Source organism: Bombus terrestris, chromosome 6 (genome assembly GCF_910591885.1).
Source record: "Bombus terrestris chromosome 6, iyBomTerr1.2, whole genome shotgun sequence".
In the NCBI taxonomy this organism is placed as follows: domain Eukaryota; kingdom Metazoa; phylum Arthropoda; class Insecta; order Hymenoptera; family Apidae; genus Bombus; species Bombus terrestris.
Window position 1 is genome coordinate 5,799,217 of NC_063274.1, and position 21,046 is coordinate 5,820,262.

At 38.6% G+C, this 21,046-nt stretch overlaps 1 protein-coding gene across 5 annotated transcripts in view; it reads left to right on the top strand.

The window, feature by feature from the left end:
* The first annotated feature begins 913 nt into the window (after positions 1 to 913).
* The window catches only part of LOC105665832 (lachesin), a 484,949-nt gene continuing 464,816 nt past the window's right edge, over positions 914 to 21,046 (top strand). For 4 of the 5 annotated variants that reach the window (XM_012309341.3, XM_012309342.3, XM_012309343.3 and 1 more), the window contains exons 1-2: positions 915 to 2,344; positions 12,040 to 12,166. In XM_012309341.3, the coding sequence (XP_012164731.2) occupies positions 12,103 to 12,166 (64 nt within the window). In that variant the 5' untranslated portion in view covers positions 915 to 2,344; positions 12,040 to 12,102. Of the gene's footprint in view, positions 2,345 to 12,039; positions 12,167 to 21,046 lie in introns of all 5 variants that reach the window. The other variant, XM_012309345.3, reaches the window with a different exon arrangement.

A 21,046-nucleotide genomic window follows, 5' to 3' on the forward strand; every position in this document is an offset into this window, starting at 1 on the left:
ACACGAAAATCTGCAGGTGAACCTTATTCCGTCACCGAGAATGATTTAAAGCGCATTGATTAAGAGATTGTATAAATCGTCTTCTCTACTTTAAATCAGCTTTCCTAGCATTAATCGTCACGAACACCATTCTGGATAGCGAATTTATGACGACAGTTCCAATAATTTAAATCTCGGATATGTAAATCTGCGATTTAGGATAGACCAAAATGTCGTGGGACAATTTTGTTTTACGCTTGTACACAACCCCTATACAATCCCTATAATTATTTCGTAGATAACTGATATAAATACCGTCGTAAAAAGCGTAATTCGATAACGATAACAGTATACATATAAATTTTACTCGTGAAAATATATTACAACGTATCGCAATAAAATTACACTTTACCGGTTTTAGATAACACAAATCGTAAAATCAAAAAATTCAAATGTTGTATACAATAAATAAAACGTCAATGTATATGAAATATACAACACCACGTCGTACTTAACATTAACAATTGACTAAAATCGAATGCTCGATTTAATTCTGTGCGAATCAACTTTCTGAAGTTGGTAGCGCTACAAGGTGCATTATACTTCAAATGAGACATTCACAGAGTCGTAATATTTCTATGAAATTTCAATATTCAATATTTCTGATCTTTAAAACGTTGTTAGGAATCAATAATACTTACCGTAAGCAGCAAACAACTCCGCCCTCGCACACATGTGATCTAAAACCGATGGAAGATTCGATCCTAGAAAGAGCTTGAGAAATTTCACGTGCATGGTACAACAACCTGGCTGCGATTAGAAGCTTCAGGTGTAGTGGGGCATAGCGAGTAGGGATGGTAAGGTGAGGGGTGGTGGGTCCCCTGCGGTGAAACGGTGGTGGATGGTTCGCCGGACGACCGTCGTTGGGGCGCTGCAACCCGTCAGGACGTCAGTTTGCTATCGCACCGCGACACGGTCGGGTCTTGTTCCGTGATCGTCACGTACACGTACGCACACGTATACACGCGCGCTACTCCACGTCAAAATTCTTTCGGGATTGGTAACAGTTGCCACGCGATCGGTAATCGATATATTTATACACATGCTGGATGCGAGATGACACTAATCGCGCGTTCGAAGTTCGCGATCGTGTGAGAAAAAAGTCACCTAATCCCCCGTTCGCGGACGAATGTCCCACTGCAGATGACACGAGTTCGTTGAATTTCATGTGCAAGTATCCGTTGCACGTGTAAATATACGCTATCTGCGTATTAATACGCGGATAATCTTCGTATAATGCGTACGATATTAACATTGAGATCGGTGAAAAGTTTCGTGCCCTTGAAGTAGTAGGAAAGTGACTGGAGATTTGTTGTCCTTCGGAGTGTTCTCGGAAACGAACACAGTGCGCAGAAAAAGTTTGTTGTTGTCTGCGGGCGAAATCGAGTGATACGTTTTTGTGACTTCTCGGATAACACTTGTTGGAAGACGCTATGTGGGAACAGTTAAGGTACATACTTTTTTAAACACTTCGAGAAACGTTTCTTGGCTGGAGATTTGAATCTTTAACGGTGTAACGTCTACTCGATCGTGGCATCGTGCGCGAATATATCCACTGTAGCGCTGATGTGCGATCGAGAATCGAAGGTGCCCTGTAATCGACCGCGATAAATCGTATAGAATCGAAACGGAGATACGATTGGAATGTTCCTGAAAGTTCGTCGAATATGCGAAATACAAGTGCACGATTAATCGACGCACGTACGCGTAACCGTCGATGGTTATCAAGGGAGTTTCAATTAAATCTCCCGCGGGGAAGGTCAAGTGCGCTGTGTGAGCGACATTCAGTTTTCAGTTTTAATTAAAATACACCCGAGATTGCCATCAACGTGGCTGTGTCTGAAATTAATTAGCGACACCTAGAGACAACGACAAAAGCGTAAGGTGAGCAAACGGACATCGTACATCTTTGGCCAATGTACGAACAAGATATATTCTAAAAAAAAGGGCGTCGGTGTGACAGTTGAATCGAGGGGAGTGTTGTTTTCCGCTCGAAAGACTCGATATATCGATCGCTGCAAGATCACCGGGAAATAAAGAAGAATAAAGGAAAAAAAAAAGAACAAGTCTCGGTGTGTTTCATGTGGTTGGAATTCGCGTGTGCGGCGACTTAACGAGAGAGTTCGATCAGATTTTCGTTAAACGCTTTTTCGCGAGTGATAAATTGTGTCGTTGCGTGCGGAAATAGGACATAAGCAGGAAAGAAGGATAGGCGAGAGAAAAAGTGGAGAAAAAGTGAACAGCCTTTCATTCCTCGACGCATCCACCACGGAGTGATGAAAGCGGCATAGCAACGGCAATAGAGGTAAGACGAACTATCGCATTTTTCTCTTGAACGAGGCTCTATGCCAGTCGAATCGATGGGGAGACATTCATTGCCAATTTCTTTTCGCTTCGATTGCAACGGTACATCGACGATTCGATCGAGCTTCTCGATGCTCTGCCTTTTGTAGTTGCGCTCGATATTACCAATTTTGAAATAAAGATGCAAACTCACAACTATCTTGCTATAAAGTTTTTTTGAACAATATCGAGAAGTAGATGGAATGGGGGTAAATCAGCCTCGTTTTCTATCGCACGCTAGGCTCGATATAGATAATTTTCACGATGCACGATGTATTATTTAACGCCATATTGTTAGAATCGTTGCTCGGTCGTGTCGTGCCACTTTTACACAGTACGCGAATAGTTCGTGTATATCTGATTAACAGACATCGGCGAAATACATCGCACGAGCACTTCTCGACAATGTGTAGTGCGTTCAATCATATAAATGACATTCTGCTCGTTGAAGCGTTTTATTTTCGAGCTTTGCACGCGCATTCAAGGTAAACAATGCTGTCTCTCTATTTGCGGCGAGATCGGTATCAGTGCTTTAATGTTACACGGGCTATTACAAATGATCGATTAATAGTGTAGCGTCGGTTTGGATAATGATCGTTTATTCCTGTTTTATGTCAAGCGCGTACACACGGTGTACAGTGATGCATAAGACCAATTACAATTCTATAGCGGCTTAGGAAAATAACTTTAAGTTGATCGCTTGTAGAAACTTTGGAAGCTTTTGAATATATTTTTTCGATTATCTATGAATATATTATAAATGTTACATATATAAAAACGTTCGAAAATTCTGTTAACTCTGTAATGGGATACGGCTATCACGAGAATATTGCTCTACTAGTTTATACTCTCCTTTTCGCATTAAAATATTTCGTATTAAGTTTGCTTTAGGGTCAAATCAGTTTTAATTACATCGCGTTCCATATTGTATCCTTACAAGTCAAAATATAATAAATTGTTACAAAGTTTGATCGGAGCTGCGTGTCGCATAATCGACAATACGTGAAATTAAATAATGCATGAATAATGCGCATTGTTAATTGCATTATTAAATAATAACATATGAGTGATGTATAGCGAAAACGAGACTGAGGTGGAGAGAGGATGTTTTTATCTATATAAAGGAAGAGACGATGAATTGGCAATTCGCGGGATTAGCATTAAATGCGGAACAGACAAGCGCGACACGGAAATTCGTTTTTGCACGATTTCGCGGTGGAATTTGCGGTATCGCTCGTTGGATAAAATTGAAATGTCCCTGTTTTAGCGTGTACGCGTTATCTCTTGTACGATGGTTGGCCTGACAAGCACATCGTGCGCGTTCAACATTTATTCGAAAGATTAGCCCGCGCACTGTCGATTCGCGGTGGCAAATCGCGCGTTTAGCGTATTATCCGCGGCAGTGTCGTTCGTTCGCCTCTAAAGACCAAAAATGTTCCGGTTAATTTTACCGACCGTGACAAAAAACACGAAATTACTCCGCACTAATTACGAATATCGCGACTGTTCTTTGTCTGGGAACACAACGGACGGCTAGATTATGCTAGCTGTTTGCTCAGCCCGCGTTAAGGTAATTTAACTTTTCGTTTTAAATTATGGAAATGCGGACCGTTGTGAAAAAGTTGCAAACGTTACACGTAGACAGCTGGCCCGTGGAATATTTCGTTTTTTCGTTCCCATGCGCGTGTTTCGCGTTCGCCGTAATTCGTCGACTATCGAAATATGACAGAGATTCGGATCGAAGTAACACGTGTTACATTAACGTGTTACATTAATGGATGGTTTACTGCGATAGTTTACAGCGGTTTGGATAATTTGGGATTTTTTATTCATCGTTTCTTTCTTTCTTTCTCAAACGTTTAGCATTTCAATGGTGACTTATTTTAGTTTACGCGTGTATGCTTAAATATGTACGCACGTACAAATATATGAAAGTTTCATTAACGTAATAGTGAATTATATGCTTCTAAATGCTTGAGTTTCATTTTCTCGAGAGCAAGAAAAAATATAATAAAATTCGATATTTCGCGTCGACATTATCGCCGTTACGTTAAGAGATAACTGTAATTTTTTTGTCCGCGTGTTACGGATAAATTTTTATCCATTCAGATTGTAGAACTTTCATCATCAGATTGTGTGATTTATGTTCCTATTTTCAAAATTACATTTACATTTTAGCTTGTTTCTAGTACCCGCGTATGCTAAGGAAACAGCTTGTATAGTACTGAACTTTAGAATGATATTTTTATCTATGGATACATTATTTAATATTAGCTACCCGGAAGAAATCTTCCGCCTTTTGAGATAAAAATATTTATGAAAAAGACGTACTAAAGATCAGAATAATTATCCTAAAAATCATAATTATCGGATAGTGTGAAATCTCTTCAACGTTTGCTTTTTCACCCTCTCTATTTTCGAACGATTGATTTTGCCAATAACAATTTGAAAAAGATCAGTCTTATTACTGTTCAAATAGATCCTATATATGTATATCAATTATTTCGTGTATTAATTATTAAGCTATTTATCGCTTCAACTCTGTATAGGGATGAAAATATCGAATATCGTACGCGATTTGTACCGTGTTAGCCATAATTTTGTAATTTGGAATTAAGGTCAAAGTTAAAATTAAACTTTACCACAGGTACAGCCTGCTTTCGTGTATGCGGTTTTTAATTCACGCTGGAGTTGCCAAAAGCGGTTAACAAAAGCGTGACGCGGATTTGAAAAATTGCGTAGAGTCATTTACCGTTCGATGAATAAAGAATATATTATACACGTATGTGTGTGTGTGTAGTATCCATGGGGAAGGATAGGCGCGCGTGTTATCTCTTGTGCCGCTTTCATCCGGATACAATCGACCATTTTCCCGTGAAGTGAAATTCGAACTGCCTGTATGAATGTGCGCGTATTTGCGTGTTGGGTGAGAATGTTGAAATTTGTGAACAAAGGGCATAAAAGTTGAGTCCGTTTGTAGCGAGACACGGTCTCGAGACGCGATTTTAAATCTGATATATCAAATCGTATATCTGTATAAACGAGTAAAATAGTTCATATATGGATATTTATTGTTCTTACGATTATTACTGTTATTATAGTAGAACGGTTTCTTTCGAATGGCGGTAGTTTCGTTGGAAAAACTTCCCCTCAACTTTCGCTATAGCCGGCGTATTTAGCAAGCCAGGGTATTCCCTACTCTCCCTAGTCGTGGCTAGAACGAAGAAGAGCAATTATCATTTGAATGGCTCATAAGTAATTGTCATTTAGTCTCATGTAATTTTCACTTGAACAATGAAAGAGGGAAGGAAAGATAAGTCGAGGAAGTTTTTACGGAAGCTTGTGGAAAGAGATGTAATCAAGAAGTTTGTAGAAAAATATATTGCGTGTTTACTTCGATAACGAACAAGAAGACGAAGTAATGAAATTACACTCGTAAAGTTGCGCAAACAAAAACAACAACGTTCTCCTTTAACGTAACGTCAGATTCATTAGGACGTAATATGAAAGTTATAACGAGCAATAAGAATCCTAAAAATGTATGAATTTCATAAGCAACGAGCAGAGTCATGGAAAAAATCGTCACAGAAACGGTAAATTTCACTTGTTACTTAAACAAAATTTTGGCTTTTACATTTTAGTCAAAGCTCATTGACAGGATCAAAGACGGAGTGCAGAAAGTTTCAAATAAACGACCGCTGCAGCCAATGAGATACGACTGTTTGAAAGAACTGCCATGGTCCCGTTTTGACCTCGCTCCATTCATTGAGAATTAATTTAATACGTTTTTGCAGGGCTCGCGTTTCTCTCCTCCTCCCCGCCCTCTCTCTCTCTCTTTCTCCCTCTCTTCCTCTCTCTCTTTCATTATCTTTCGTTGCCTCTTGTATGCTTTTTTTCAGACAATGAATAAAATTACAAAAATTAACGTTTACTTTTTGGTCGAATGACGCTAATGAATTTTAAAGCGTAGGATCAGAAACTTTCTACGATATGCGATGGAAAAAAGCGAAACGTCGGAGGTGGTACGGAATATTTTGTGCGGGTAGCCAGAGTAAAAATTACGCAGGGGGAAATGGTTCCATATACTACGGTAGAACACCGTATTATTTTTGCTAATGTTAGTTATGCAACGTTCTCCCTTGTACACTAGCTAAATTATAGTTGATATCATTATCAGAAAAATACACTGGACGAAGCTGCCTCTTCTGTCACTGCGATAAACCTTATTTTCACTGTAACGAAACCAAGCAGCGGATATCTTCTCTCGTGTTAAAACATCCTTTCGTTCTTGGTATTTTCTTCGTTTTTTTGACACGCTCAAATTTCTTGCAAATATCTCAGAAAGAAGAGCGAGCTCTTTCCATCCTTGTTAATGATTTTCGTGTACTTAAACTGAACTCGAAAGTACGTAAAAAACTAACTTCCGCCAGGAAAATATTCAACAAACGTGCTACATTGGTTTATGAAAGTACTCGAACATTTGGTAGCAACTTGCTAGCAGCTTTGTAACAAACGAGGTGGCAAATAGAGACCTGTTTCTTGACATTGTCAAAATATGAACGCTTCCATCGATCTTTGGTTCTATCGATTAGAGCTTTTCATCGCTCGCTGATAAAATGTATCGGTTGGATTGTTAAAAACTGGTACTGTTTTTTATTACATAGGCGTTGCTATATGTAATTCTTTCGGGTCTCTATCTTTTAGCATTTAAATTTCTAAATGGAGTTTTCTTGATTTATCGCGAAAGCAGGAAGCCGAACCACTTCGTGTATGAGGTTTATCTAAGATAGCCAGATAGATATTCCTTCCACTTTATTTCCGTTTTCGGCAAAAGGCTCGCGCTTGCTTCTTCCTACCTTTGTCGGCCCGTTTCTTTCCAGTCTCCCCTGCTTTTCGCACAAAAGCGATGAATTCGTTAAAAAGTCGGAAGATCCCTATCGTCACTTCCGCATGAGACTAAAATATGAAGTCGTTTAGGCTTGACTTTTCTCAGTTCCGCGGTTTAATCTTGCCTTACGATGAATACCAGCACGCGCGTGCAACCGTTCAACATCGTACATCATTTTTTATAGAAAAATATTCGAGGTACAAGTTTATTTTAAAATTGGAAAATGCACTCTTGCGCGAGTGTTTTATATTTCTGTTTTCAAACGTATGTAAACTATCTGGTTTAAACAGAAACATTAAGTGACTCATTTTTGTCCCCTTCTTTTGTCTACTTTCATTATACAGTAGAAAATGATTAAATAAAGGAGTAATTAGAAGAAATTATATGTTCGGACATTACACAATTGAAATGCATTTTATTCAACAAATGACTTTTATTCAACATATTCCGCTTTTATGTATTCAGGCCATTTCTTAATCCCCATCCAACGAAGGCTGCATTGTTGTTGTCAGGATCGTTGAATATTTTATTTTAAACCGATAAAGCGAAGAGCCGAATGAAAAGCCTTTTTATCCCTGTGTGAAAGATTGACCAAACTTATGTAAGAGATAAAACCTTTCATATAATAACACGTAAATGTAAATTAAATTGTGACGAACATGAAATATCTGCTTGAATCAGAATAAAGTTTAAGGATCAATACCTGTCTGAATTTCTTGTCATAGGGAAGTTTTTGGTTTTAAATGCGGTCACACTGTTAACATAAGAAAATTTTAAGGACTATTATTTATTGCACCACGGTATCTTGATCTTTAACTTTTATAACTTCTTTTCTATTTATAATGACGTTCAAAATTTTAATAAATTCGTATTTGGTAGTTGGTTAATTTTACAAAAATGCTTAAAAGATCGGAGAATATGCCGATGTTAAAAAATAATGCCAGTTTCTATATTCCAATTATTTCAAAATTAAATTATTTATCAGTGGCTCGTCAATTTACGAGTTTATTACATTATATAGATTATCACACTTTACCGTGAACCATTCTTCGAACTTCTATTGAAACTGCAATCGCACGAGTATTAACTTGTGTCGTATTGGTACATAATATGTATAGAGTTTGACAAAGTTTATAAATTTCTAAACGTCCCAATTGTTTACGAAGGAAACTTAGTCAACAATAAGACCCGCTAGTTGCAGATAGGTTTAGATGCTTCGAAACAAGATTTAGGTTAATACCGAGCAAGATTGCTATCGAAATCCTTGTAGTTGTCAAGGTTGTTGGTATTAATACTGTTAGATACATACTTCTAGTAAACTTCCTGTAAACTTCGTCCTTTCAAATGTTTCTCTAACACACAGCTCGAATTATTTTTATAATAACTGTACGGAATGTCGTAAACTATCAATTGCCAATTAAAGTTTTTATTTAACTAATTACCACTAAAAGTGCAAATATTTGCTAAGTTTAATTGCAGAATATCACGCAATTTAAAACTGAAATGAATGGCAAACGTAGTAAATGTACTTCGTAATTAAAAAAGGGAATTTAAGATGTAAAAAGAAATTGTCTGTAGTATTTATCAAATATAAATAAGACAAACACAAATTAATTGAACATAATAAGAAGAAACATATTTAATCTATTCTCAAATTGCAGATAAAATTGTAATATTAATCAATAATTCATTATGATTTTTAACACGTTCACTGCGTACGACTTGAATGCGTCATGTAATCCAAAAATATCGCAATTATTTAGAAAAAATAATAATCGATATCCAACGTAAAAAAGTTGCGTTTGGTGCTCACGAAGAATTTGTTAACTGCGCGAAGGGGATAGTTGGTTGAAATTGTAAGCAAACGGATGCGCGTGGATGCGCGAGGCGACGAGCTCGCGACGCTCTCGTAAGCCCGTGGCAAAGCGGAATTTCGGATTTTCGTTGCACACGGTGCGCGACGATATACGTCTATGCACAACCGTTGCATAAAGTAAAAGCGAACCCGGATGAAAGGAGCGGAGAACTTGCGAGAAACGTGTATCTGAAGGGTTGGTTGAGTTGTGTGCAGGTTTCCGAAAGTAGTCGGGACGGATGGAGTGATAGCTTTTCCCTCTCCATTTTCTCTCTTCTGTGACTCTTCCTTTTCTTTTTTTTCACCTGCCTCCCTCTCAATCTCTCCAAATCTTCTGTTTCTCTCCCCCTTCTCTCTGTCTCTTTCCTTTCTCACGTTACCGCGCTCATCCCCTCACGCGCTGTTTGTCTTTTTCTAATTCCACGTTTCTATTTTTTCTTCCCTAACATTTCCTCTTTACTCTCCTTTCACCATTGTCGCGCTCCCTCATGCTATTTCTAACTCTTTGTCTCTCCTTGTCCCTCAACCCCTTTGCTCTGTTGTTCTCGTCAAAGAGATCTCTCGACGCGCGTGCGTTTCCAAGTTGTGTTGTGTCGCATCGCGTGTGATTTGAATAAATGGACCGCGTGACGAGAGCCGGGGATGGACCGGAACCACCCGGGGGACGCACGATGACATCAACCCTGGCCACCACAGACCATTTCGTCGACGATTAACAGCCGAAGATGCGATCAGCACTTCGCTTCCTTTATCATGGATTCATCGTGAAATATCACGCTTTTGTCGCGTCACGAAAGAATTTACTTCTTCAGTTCGTTTTATGTATCGCTACCGGCCTTAAACGCGGAATCATATTTGGAAAATTCTCTCTCCAAATTATTGTAGATACGTAGAATATACTTTAAACGAAACTCTTCAGTCTATGCGATCGTTTGGGAAAGTTATCGCGAAGTCGAGGAAAATATTAGAGGACGTTACATTCTCTTGGAATCAGTACAAGTACGGTATAAGTGTACATATATTTGTAGTTTCTTACAGTAACTTTTTGCTACCTACTAGTTAACTCTATGATCGTTACACTGAAAAACTTGTTTTTGCTAGTTTCTGCAGGCTTCAGGAATATCCAGTTTCTTGCGATGAAAACATGAGGAGAATACGAACAAGAAAATTCAAACAGAACCTCTTAATGAATGTTGAACGTTTTTTTTTTATTTATTTTCTCTTTAATTGATGCGTTTGATGTTCAGTAAGTACACAAAAAATCCCCTGCAAACTTCACTCGAATAAATCGACTATGAAAAATGTTAGGAGTTTTTTGAACGATCCATTAACTTTCGTCTTTGATCTTATCTCAAATAACCTTATACAATTAATTGATATTGATGAAAACGATGCGTAGATAATATTTATTAATATAAATAAAAGAGCAGTGATGTAAGGTGTAGGAATCTTCGAAGACGCTTGTACTAATTGACTTTACACGTGTCTGCTCAATGTTGAAATCTTGGAATAATCGAAATGCGCGTTTTTAACCATATTCTGAAACTTTATACAGATCGTACGAAATGCCAACTATTAATTGCAGATAAACGTGGAACTAAAACGATCCACGTACATATCTTGTATCGAATTAAATTAAGCAGAGTATTTGATCCCGTTTATGGCAAGCAGCAAAGACTTAGCATCAAAGAGACGTTCCTTGATCATAACTTTGAGAATATAACAAAAATCAAATTCTTGATCGAATTGTATCAGGTGTCCAAATACGAATACGTACTCGCACGATTGTGTGTACATGACGTTAAAATTCGAAAGGTAGAAAGAAGAAAGGGAAGAAGAAAGAGGACAGCTCGCATCGAAGATCATCCGCGCATAGCGTGAAAATTCTTAGACAAAGTTTACGACGTCTCTGGTAGTTCTTTTTCTAACGTTTTTTAGTTGCTCTTCTTCGTGCCGCGAATCCCGAAGCGAGCGAAATTCCTCTGAATGGGAACGCCGAGTTAAAGCGTCGAAGCTTTGTCTGTCGTACGCGAAATTTAGGTTTCTGGAGGACCTGTTCCGCTGGATGTTTGTCTTTGCGATTACGTTGTTTGGATTGTCGCTACTTTTCAGAGAAAAGATATCGTTTTATCGATCGTTGCGTGCCATTGTTTTCGCAAAGGTATTAACATAGTGTCTAAAACGATGATCTAAAAATGAATATAAAACTTTAGAGTAATAAAAGAATGTTTATATAAACTTGTGACCTACTTTGCTGCCGAGTGATGGTTATTTCTGTGCCCGTTAAAATTGGTTATTTATGTTCTTTTATACTGACGAGATAATCAACTTCTAAATGTTAAAAGAATTTAAGCTATCGTAAGTAGGTTAAATTGGTTTGATTGTAATTACTTTGAAGTATTTATTTCAGTAGCTCGGTTTATAGAACCAGTATCTCGCAGAATATTTGCTAGTGTATTATATGTTTTGTTTTTATCTCTGAATATTCAATCGCTTACTTCAACACGAAGTATATTTAGAGCTACATTTTCCATTAAGAAAGGCATTGATATAAAAATGTTATTTCCGTTATTTGCTAATTCCTCCGCATATCTCCCAATGTAATTGTCGATAGATGGAAGAATAAATGCAGATTCAAAGATTAAAGATTAACGAGGGAAGGTAGATTTCAAAGAATCTGACAATCGAGCGTTTTTTCTTCCTATAGGCACGAGAGCGGAGTTGGACGAAAAATTCCTTTATTATTCATATAAAAAACGTAATTTAACGATGACACACGTACGCGCCACGATTTTGCCAAGTTGATATTACTAAAACGGTGGCCCTTACAAAAATTACGAACGTACGAACGAACCTGCAATATCTTAGGACTGCATGTACGTGCTTAATACAATGTGTCTGTTCCTCTTTCCAGCTCTATCCAACGTCCAAGAGGCACGTATTATGTGAGGTGAAACTTGCAACGAGGCAAACGAAGATGTCCGCCATCAGCGTGGCTGCATGGCTGCTCAGCGCCGTTGCATTCGCCGCGATTAATAACGGTGAGTTGCATTATAAAACGCTTATCGCGTGAATTCGTAATTACAATGGCAGGAAGCTGAAGCCCTTAGTCAACTTCCGTGTTAGCCGAACTTGCAATATGTTAAGAAATATATTTCTCTTTCTTGCCGAACGTTTAACGAATCATTTCAATCATTTGCAATAGAGATATGCGAAACATTAAATTCGAAGAGTTTTAGGATTTAAATTTTCGAGATAACGTATCTTTCGACCCTCTAACAATCAAAATTTTTAATTGCTAATTGAAAAGCGTGAAACTGATCGTAGTTTCAACACGCGTTGCATGTTATTATTAGTTTTTATTGAAAAAGAACATTTTGCATGCACTCAATTTCTACTGTTAATCAGTTGAGCAAAATACATCCAATTTAAAGTTCATAATTTGCATTGAGTTATTTTATGGAATTTATATTTTATGTGGAATAGCAAAACATAACGATAATAATAATAGTAATAATCATAATAACAATAATAATAATAGTAATAATAATAATAATAGTGCAATACGTGCACACGAAGTGCACACGAAGAGATTTTTTAGTTGTTAACGTTTCTCGCGTTAATGATTTACGATGGGAGTTCTTCATTGTATTTGATTTATAACGCGGCTTGTTTCCCTGTCGTTGTACTTCTATTTCCTCTGCCACCTGTTTGAAAATGTTTCCGGGTAGATTTTAATTGGGGACGAACATGCGAGCGATACGTTCCACCGCAACCATTTAAAATCGCAGTTAGACGGTAAAATAGTTAGGGCGGAAGGGAACGTAACGATTCTCCTTATCAAACTACGGTCGATAAAAATCTGTAGAATACTCGAGATCGTATAATGAAATTCTTCACCGGAATTTTCGTTTCATTAATTCGTTTTGCCTTTCCGCTTAATGCACGCGGTCGTATTAACAGATATGTAGTCAGCACGGTCTGAACTATTTCGTTTAAAACGTAATTAAAATAACCGTAAAGGGACCAGGGTCGACCAGTCTAGTAATGTAGTGCGTTCGACGATTCAAAGTTCCCTCTTGCCTTAAAGTCATTCACATTCAACTTAGATTCAAGAATAGCTCTTTCAAGTTGTTAACGAAGTTTCCAATTCTTTTGCCTTTCTTGCGTCCGTTTCGGTTAAAACCGAGCGAAAGAACGTTGACATTTCGAATGCAAGGTGGCAATTAGCGATAACATTGTTACAGTTGGAAAGTGATTTTCGAGGTGGAAAAACGCCCTGTTCGCATACCATAGCGTTTGGCTACCGTCGGGGTAATAGCGCTAATACTCGATAAGTTAGCGACAACCGAATTATAGCGCGCGAACGTTCGTGTTTTATCAAACAATACATTTCGTAATTAAACATTTTCTCTATTCGCCGGAGCACTTTTCGGACTCGATAAATAATCTAACTTCATTTTCTCCGGATGGCTGATTAAGTCACAGTTACAGTGGAAAATTATGTGATCTACGCTCTGATCCGCTGTGCGACTCTTATCATCTTTATTCTCGACGAACAGTCACGAAGATCGGGAACAATCTACAATTCAAATATTCGAGCTTGACCCAGAACAAACGAACGCCTTCCTTTCTTGTACCGTCTCTGTACTCTATACTCCGTTTTCGTGATTCGATACCAGCCGGAATAATTTCCTTGATGGAACGTCTACTTTTTCATCCCTTCGCCCTTTTACGGACATTCCGACCAAAGGATTTGCGTTAGAATTTCGTGTACTTGCATACGCGATGTCTCGTTGCACCCTCGTAGAGGGTGCGTATGGCTTACAGTAATCTCCGAATCAAAATGTACTCGTCCGACGATACACGTTTACACGCGTTTCAGAGTGAACTTGTTTGGTTAGAAATGTAAACGTATCAAAGCGAGGATATACATTTTGTATGTTCGTGAGTATCTGGACACTTTTGACGATTTGTACCGAATTATAGAAATTAATGACGAATTGATAATCAAAAGGACTCGCTCCTTTTTTAAATGAAATTATGAGACTGTAGATCTAAATCACTGGTTACAAAACGGAGATAATATATTTTGCTGTTTACTAAGATATATATATGTAGTATATGGGGTGGAAAATCAAGAATAAAATTGCGTATTCTTCCGTTTCGTTTTGAATCACAGAATCTCGCTGACTCCAATTTATACCGTAAATTACTTATACGTTATATCTGTACTATTACATACATGTAGTATCTAAATGGGTCTTTAGAGAAAAAGACAAGTAATGATGTTTTGATTTAATAAATAATATTCAAAACAACGAAATGATTACAATGCTGTCGTACGTCTTATTCTCATACCCGGCTTTCCGATTCACACTCTCCGGCTTCTCAACTAACACTGTCTTTAGCATCCCTTTGTCTTTTCCCGCCCTATTACGCACGTGTTCCGAAAACGCCCGTGGCCAGGGTCACGCAGGCCTTTTCCACGAAACTACTCACTTGAAAGAACCGACGACACCTTGAGGTACCCGACGATGCCGTGGCTCTCGCGACATTGTTTATAGTTCGGCCGATATATTAGGCCTTTTGTCCACGATACTACATACATTCGGTATATAAGTATTCGGTATATACTATCGTTGTTTTTTGATATCGAAATTTTTTCTACCAATTTAAAAGACCTTTTGTACTCAACACACAGACTTTGTTATATAACAAAATAATTCTATGAGATTTAACAATCGTAACTGGTAACTTTATCCATTTTTTACATGAAATTTTAGTTTCGAATATACAGCTGTTGCTTTATTATTTCTGGTTTTGAAATATTTAACAAGTTGCAGTACGCGAATGAATTTTTAAAGAGCGGGCTTCTACAGACTATTATTTTTTAGTTTATTTCCATTACGTTGTCAAAAAAATAGCAGGGAAGTTCAAAATGTTATTTTTTATGGTAAATATAGTTCTTTATACAGGATGTTTTTTAATTACCGATAATTAAAAATCGGCCAAAATATTTCTGCACGCGAACAAACCTCCTTACACGAACGAAAGGAGGTTAGTCCAAGCAGCGAGGCGCACAGTGATCCTCAAACCGAATGAATTACAGCTTATCTCGTACAAGATATTCAGAAATATAAACGAGCCGGCGCGACGTTTTCCAAAAGAAATGGTTGAACATTAATTGAAGAAAAGATTGAACATTATCTTACTCATGGAAATCCATAAGAGCATATCGAAAACCGCCATTACAATTTTGGAGTAGAGGGGATTAATGTTTCATTTAATTCTTTGCTTCGATAATTCAAAAATAAAAAAGCGTTTTGTCAATGTTCATAAAAGGTAAATGTAGATATGAACACCTAGTCCGGATTGCAGCCAATTAGCTCATATTACTTGCCATATAATTAATAATTATACCAGATACATAGTTCATTGCTTTGTTGTATAATGATACAATTAGTAATTATATATCAAATAATAATGAATGCACGGTTCTCACCACGAGGAGATGTGGCGAGCAGAGATCCACCCTATCCGCGACCCATCTACCCTCCTTTTACGGGAAGAAATCCAAAATTTATTCATTGTCAAATAAATGTTCCTTTTGATGTGTGTTTGCACACATGATTACAAATAAGTTTGAAATAAAAGAATGATTTCATAGTCAAGTCAGAAAAGTATCATAGTACACAATGGGCCTATGATGGACTTGACATATTCAAGATATATCCAACGGTGTCCCACGGTGTCCCATGGTGTCCAACGTTGCCCAACGGTGTCCCACGTTGCAGTCCAGTCCGGATAATCCAAAATTCTTTTGGCGGTATTTGGAGATCCAAACCGGACTGGTGCGTAGTTCTTAGCTTGGCATCGTTTTCCAAAGATTAATCGACGGATTAATTTTTTGGAAAATGATGCCAATTACCAGGTCTCACCACGTGGAGGTGACTACGCAAGAGACCCGCCCATGGGTTATTTATCTCTATACACCCATCTCGACATTCAACCCATTGGCAGAATGTCGAGTTACGACTCTACTTGACCATGGGCCTGCGTAAAGAAATAGTTGTTTCGTACCCTAACTGCGAAACACATATCTCCAACGCAGCACTTACATGAATCTTTACAAACGTAGAACAAAACATACATAACGCGACATCTATCTCCCACACAACGATTACACAGATCCGTACAAATATTGTACAATAATTGGCATCCCTATTGGCAGCATTCGGTATCAAAGACACATTTATCTAACTTGGAACGAATGAAAGAAAATGAAGCTAACGAACGAACTTAAGCGACGTACCCCCGTGCACCGGATAACCCGAAGGATTAGCGGAGAGCCCAAGTATTGACCATAACTCGATTCCTGTTTCGCCGTTCGAAACTTATACGAGTCGCGGTCGATGGCGCCGACCGATGATGCCAGTGATCCGCTGGTGATCCAGCCGTGGATCCAGCACATAGGCCGGCAACTTAACACACTCCAACTGAACATGTGGAACCCGGGGAGGGGCCGCTGAACAGAATTACGAAGGCAGAAGCCTCAACTAAACAGTGGGACCCACCCCCGCGGGCCCGAACAGGATTACGGAGGACGTGAAATTACAGGTCCCTGCCCAAGTACCGAAGTACCAATCGGACAGGAGTGCAGATCCACGACTGAATCCCCAACAGATTCGCAAGCATCAGCGGCGCGACGACAACTCCCGCGATTCGGTGCGAACGTCGAGCAGTCGTCGAGCAGTCACCAAGACTGAGGTGTGCTTGGGCCGCCTTACGAATCCAAAGAGTTTTCCAGTGCACGTTGACCCGCACGTACCCGGGATACGCGCGAGCGAGTACGCCACGCGACAGTTTGAAAGAACTGAGTGATCGCGAACCGACAAATCGCGGGTACAATTTTTCGTTCCAAGATGGATAAGTATCGTTGTACAGAATGAGCTCACAATGCACTTAACATAGGTATCTATCTTACGATTAATTAAGCCTAAAACGCACGCATTCTACGGTGTCCAACGATGTCCAACGATGTCCAACGATGTCCAACGATGTCCAACGATGTCCAACGATGTCCAACGATGTCCAACGATGTCCAACGATGTCCAACGATGTCCAACGATGTCCAACGATGTCCAACGATGTCCAACGGTGTCCAACGGTGTCCAACGATGTCCAACGGTGCAGTCCAGTGTAGATCATCCAAAATTCTTTTCGTGGCTCTTCGTAATCCAAAATGGACTGTATTAGCGTGATTCTGAGCTTGGTATCGAATTATTGTGCAATGTTTGTACTTATCAATGTAGTCGTTTTCTGAAAATTAATCAACTGATTAATCTGCGAAAACAATTACATCGATCGGTACAAACATTGTACAATAATTCGCAACCGTACTGGCAACATTCGGTATCAATGATACATATGTCGAACTTGGAACCACAGAAAGGAAATGAAAGTACTGACACTGTATATACAATTTAGAGTTTTGCAAAAGAGACATACGACTCGTTGTACTAAGCTTATGAAGATATCGAAAAGTTATATACTCCAACGTGACCGCAATATTCTTCTTTTAAAAATGGGAAAACGGGAAGAAGCCTGAACAATCAGACGATGGAAGAAAAATCATTTGGGCATCTAGCATACATATTTTATATGCTATGAAATGTTCATAATGTAACTGAAACGTATTTTCTGTAAATTGATAAATCTGAAACAAACTCATTTACTGGATTTGGTATATGGAAGAAACAGACATCTTTAAAACGAGAAGATGTTATGAAACATTTTATGAAAAATAAACTATTAATAATGGTCAATTATAGATCAAATTACTATTGATTAAATTTTAGCAAATATAGAGAATCGTGTGTATCTTTTAATCGAAACTAGGGTTACGTTGGAGACAAGAATTTTAAGTAATTGAATTTAAACTGAATTAAAAATTGAAAAGTTCATTTGGAATAACTAAGATGAGAGAAACCCCGGTTATTATGAAATCACTTGCTTTATCTTTTAACTTTTAACAGTATCTGTTATTTTCTTCAACAACGTAGTGACTTGCAACATAGTGAACCGAAAGATACGCACATAAATCATTTTGTGTAGAATTTTTGTTACAAACGAACGACGATCGTGTAACGTACGCCTACAGGGTAGTGGGGATAATGAGAGAACAGATGACCGAAAGTAAAAAGATTGTAGGGACTCATTCTCGTACGGTCACGGCTAGAATTCGGAAGTGTCTTATACTTGTATAAACGAAATAAAAATAAAGTCTTCTTCTTCCTTATAAAATTTCTCTTTATTTTTACGTGACATTTTGGCGATCCGTGCCAGGATCCATCAACTTCAAGAAAACGAAATTACGCATTTCGGGCTACGGTCAACTTTGAAGATTGAGGATCAGTGGACCACTGTAACAGAGCAGACACTTTCGACGTTTCGACAAAGGAACACCGCAACGGAACCTTTCCTACGGGTTAAACGATCAAGGTGAGCAAGCCCTGGATTCTTTTGTCAAATACAGATCGAGAACAGACAGCACAATTAGTATAACAATGGCAACGCCACGAGAAGACAAAACCGAAACTGTTAGCGCCGCTTTAGCTAACAGCGGAATAGACCCAACAGTTAAAGTTTTGCTTGATGCAATGCAGAAGCAAAATGAGAGACTGACCCAACAAATGAGTATGCTTACACTGCGTATGGATGAAGTTGTAGCAAACACAAAAACGGGAAATGTATCGGAGGCCAGTTCCCTAATAACCGTAGACGAAGTAACCCACACCGCTAAAGATCAAGCGGTCCTTCGAGAACCTTGCCCATTACTTCAAACACCACCTCAACCATCCTGGGAAAGGACTTTTCCTGAACAATATACGCAACCAGAGCTAAAAGCTGAGAGTGCATTAAAATGCATTCCGATATTAAACGGAAAGGATGATATAGACGTGGAGGATTTTATTCATGAAATACAAGAAGTAAGAATGATGTGTAGCGAACAAACACTATTACTAAAAATGATTAAAATAGAGAAGATTGTAGGAAAAGCCGCAATGGCAATCCGCAATATTCGTATTACCGAATTCGAATCTCTGTATGAAGCATTGAGAAGTAATGTAGCTGCGCAAGTATCAGTGAGAGAACAACAGGACGAATTAAGGGGAATGAGGCAAGGATTAACCGAAAGCGTGCAAAACTATAACATCAGATTCCGAAGTGTTTTTAACAAACTCCAACACAGCATTACCAACGAGTATAGAGACGAACTAACTCGACGGGTGATGAACGAGCAACTATACATGGACTCTGTGACCGACTATGTAAGAGGCCTTCGACCAGAAATAGGACAGGCGCTAATGGCTAATCTCCCCCCAAACCTCATCGAAGCAGAAAGGAAAGCAATGAATATGGAAAGATACTTTCGCGAGCACAACTCTCGCAGACAGATGACGCGACAGACAACCGCCCCGCCATTTTATCGTAACCAGGCTTCTCATCCAGTAGACAATCGCCTCGCTATTACAAGTAACACAAATAATAAAACTTCACTCACACAAAATATTCTACCAAGAACGAACAATTTTACGAAGTTTGGGAACAGACCATTAAGCGAAATGTCCCAAATGCAATCGATTGGGACACCTTCCCAATCAATGCCAAAATTTTCGGATACCGCCTCAAAGAAAAGCCCCTCCAGGAATAAACCACGTTCAAGAACAATCAGAATTAACAATGCTACCTCAGGAAGATTACCCACAATACTATTACAATTACCAGGACGACCAGGATTGCGATTTCTCGTTGACTCCGGGGCAGGAATCAACTTGCTTAAACAAAGGTGCTTGCTACCCAGGAAAGACAACAATACCAGACACAAAGAAATTCTCCATGGGACATTCCGAATACGAATCTAATTCCAAAGTCAAATTGAATTTGTTCGACAAAAAGATAGACTTCTCTTTAATAGATGACGATTTCCCAATTATAGAAGATGGCGTATTAGGCTTACCCGGTTTGAATCAATATCGATTCAAACTCTCCAACGAAACATTGAAATTAGATAACAACACCCTTCTGCTGCAACAAGAACCAACCCTTGCACCAGGAGAAACCATTCAAAAAATTGTATACCTCGAAGGGAAGCCAACGCCAGTGTGCTTTATCAATGGTGGTAAGTCCTCAATTCAAGTTTCTAACATTATCGAAAATACAAATACCATAGATCAAATCCAAAAATTCAAATCTTCGATTCGACTATCGCACATAGGAAAACCTCTCAGAGAACCTATAGAAAAGATTCTTCTCTATTACATGGATGTATTTAATTTAGACAGCGAAACATTACCGTGTACATCTCTTGCTAAACATTCCATTACATTGAAAGAAGATAAAATCATCAACGTAAAATCCTACCGTCCTTCCGAACACCATAAAATCGAAATAAACAAACAAATGACGGAAATGTTAGACAAAAAGATTATAGAACCCTCCGACTCTCCCTATAACTCTCCCGTCTGGGTCGTCCCAAAGAAAATCGACGCGTCGACCACAAAAGTGGCGAATAGTGATTGACTTTCGGAAGTTAAACGAATTAACGGACCAAGACGCATATCCATTACCCGACATTGACGATATACTATCGCAACTAGGGAACGCAAAATATTTCTCCGCTTTAGACTTATCCTCGGGATTCCACCAAATACCCATGGATGAGAATTCGAGGAAGTACACCGCATTTAGCACACCACAAGGGCACTTCCACTATAACAGAATGCCATTCGGGCTCAAGAACGCACCCGCTACCTTTCAAAGAATGATGGACACCGCGTTAAGAGGTTTAATTAATAATCATTGTTTCGTCTATCTCGATGAGAGCTAGAGCTCGGAAGTGTCTTATAAGTGTATAA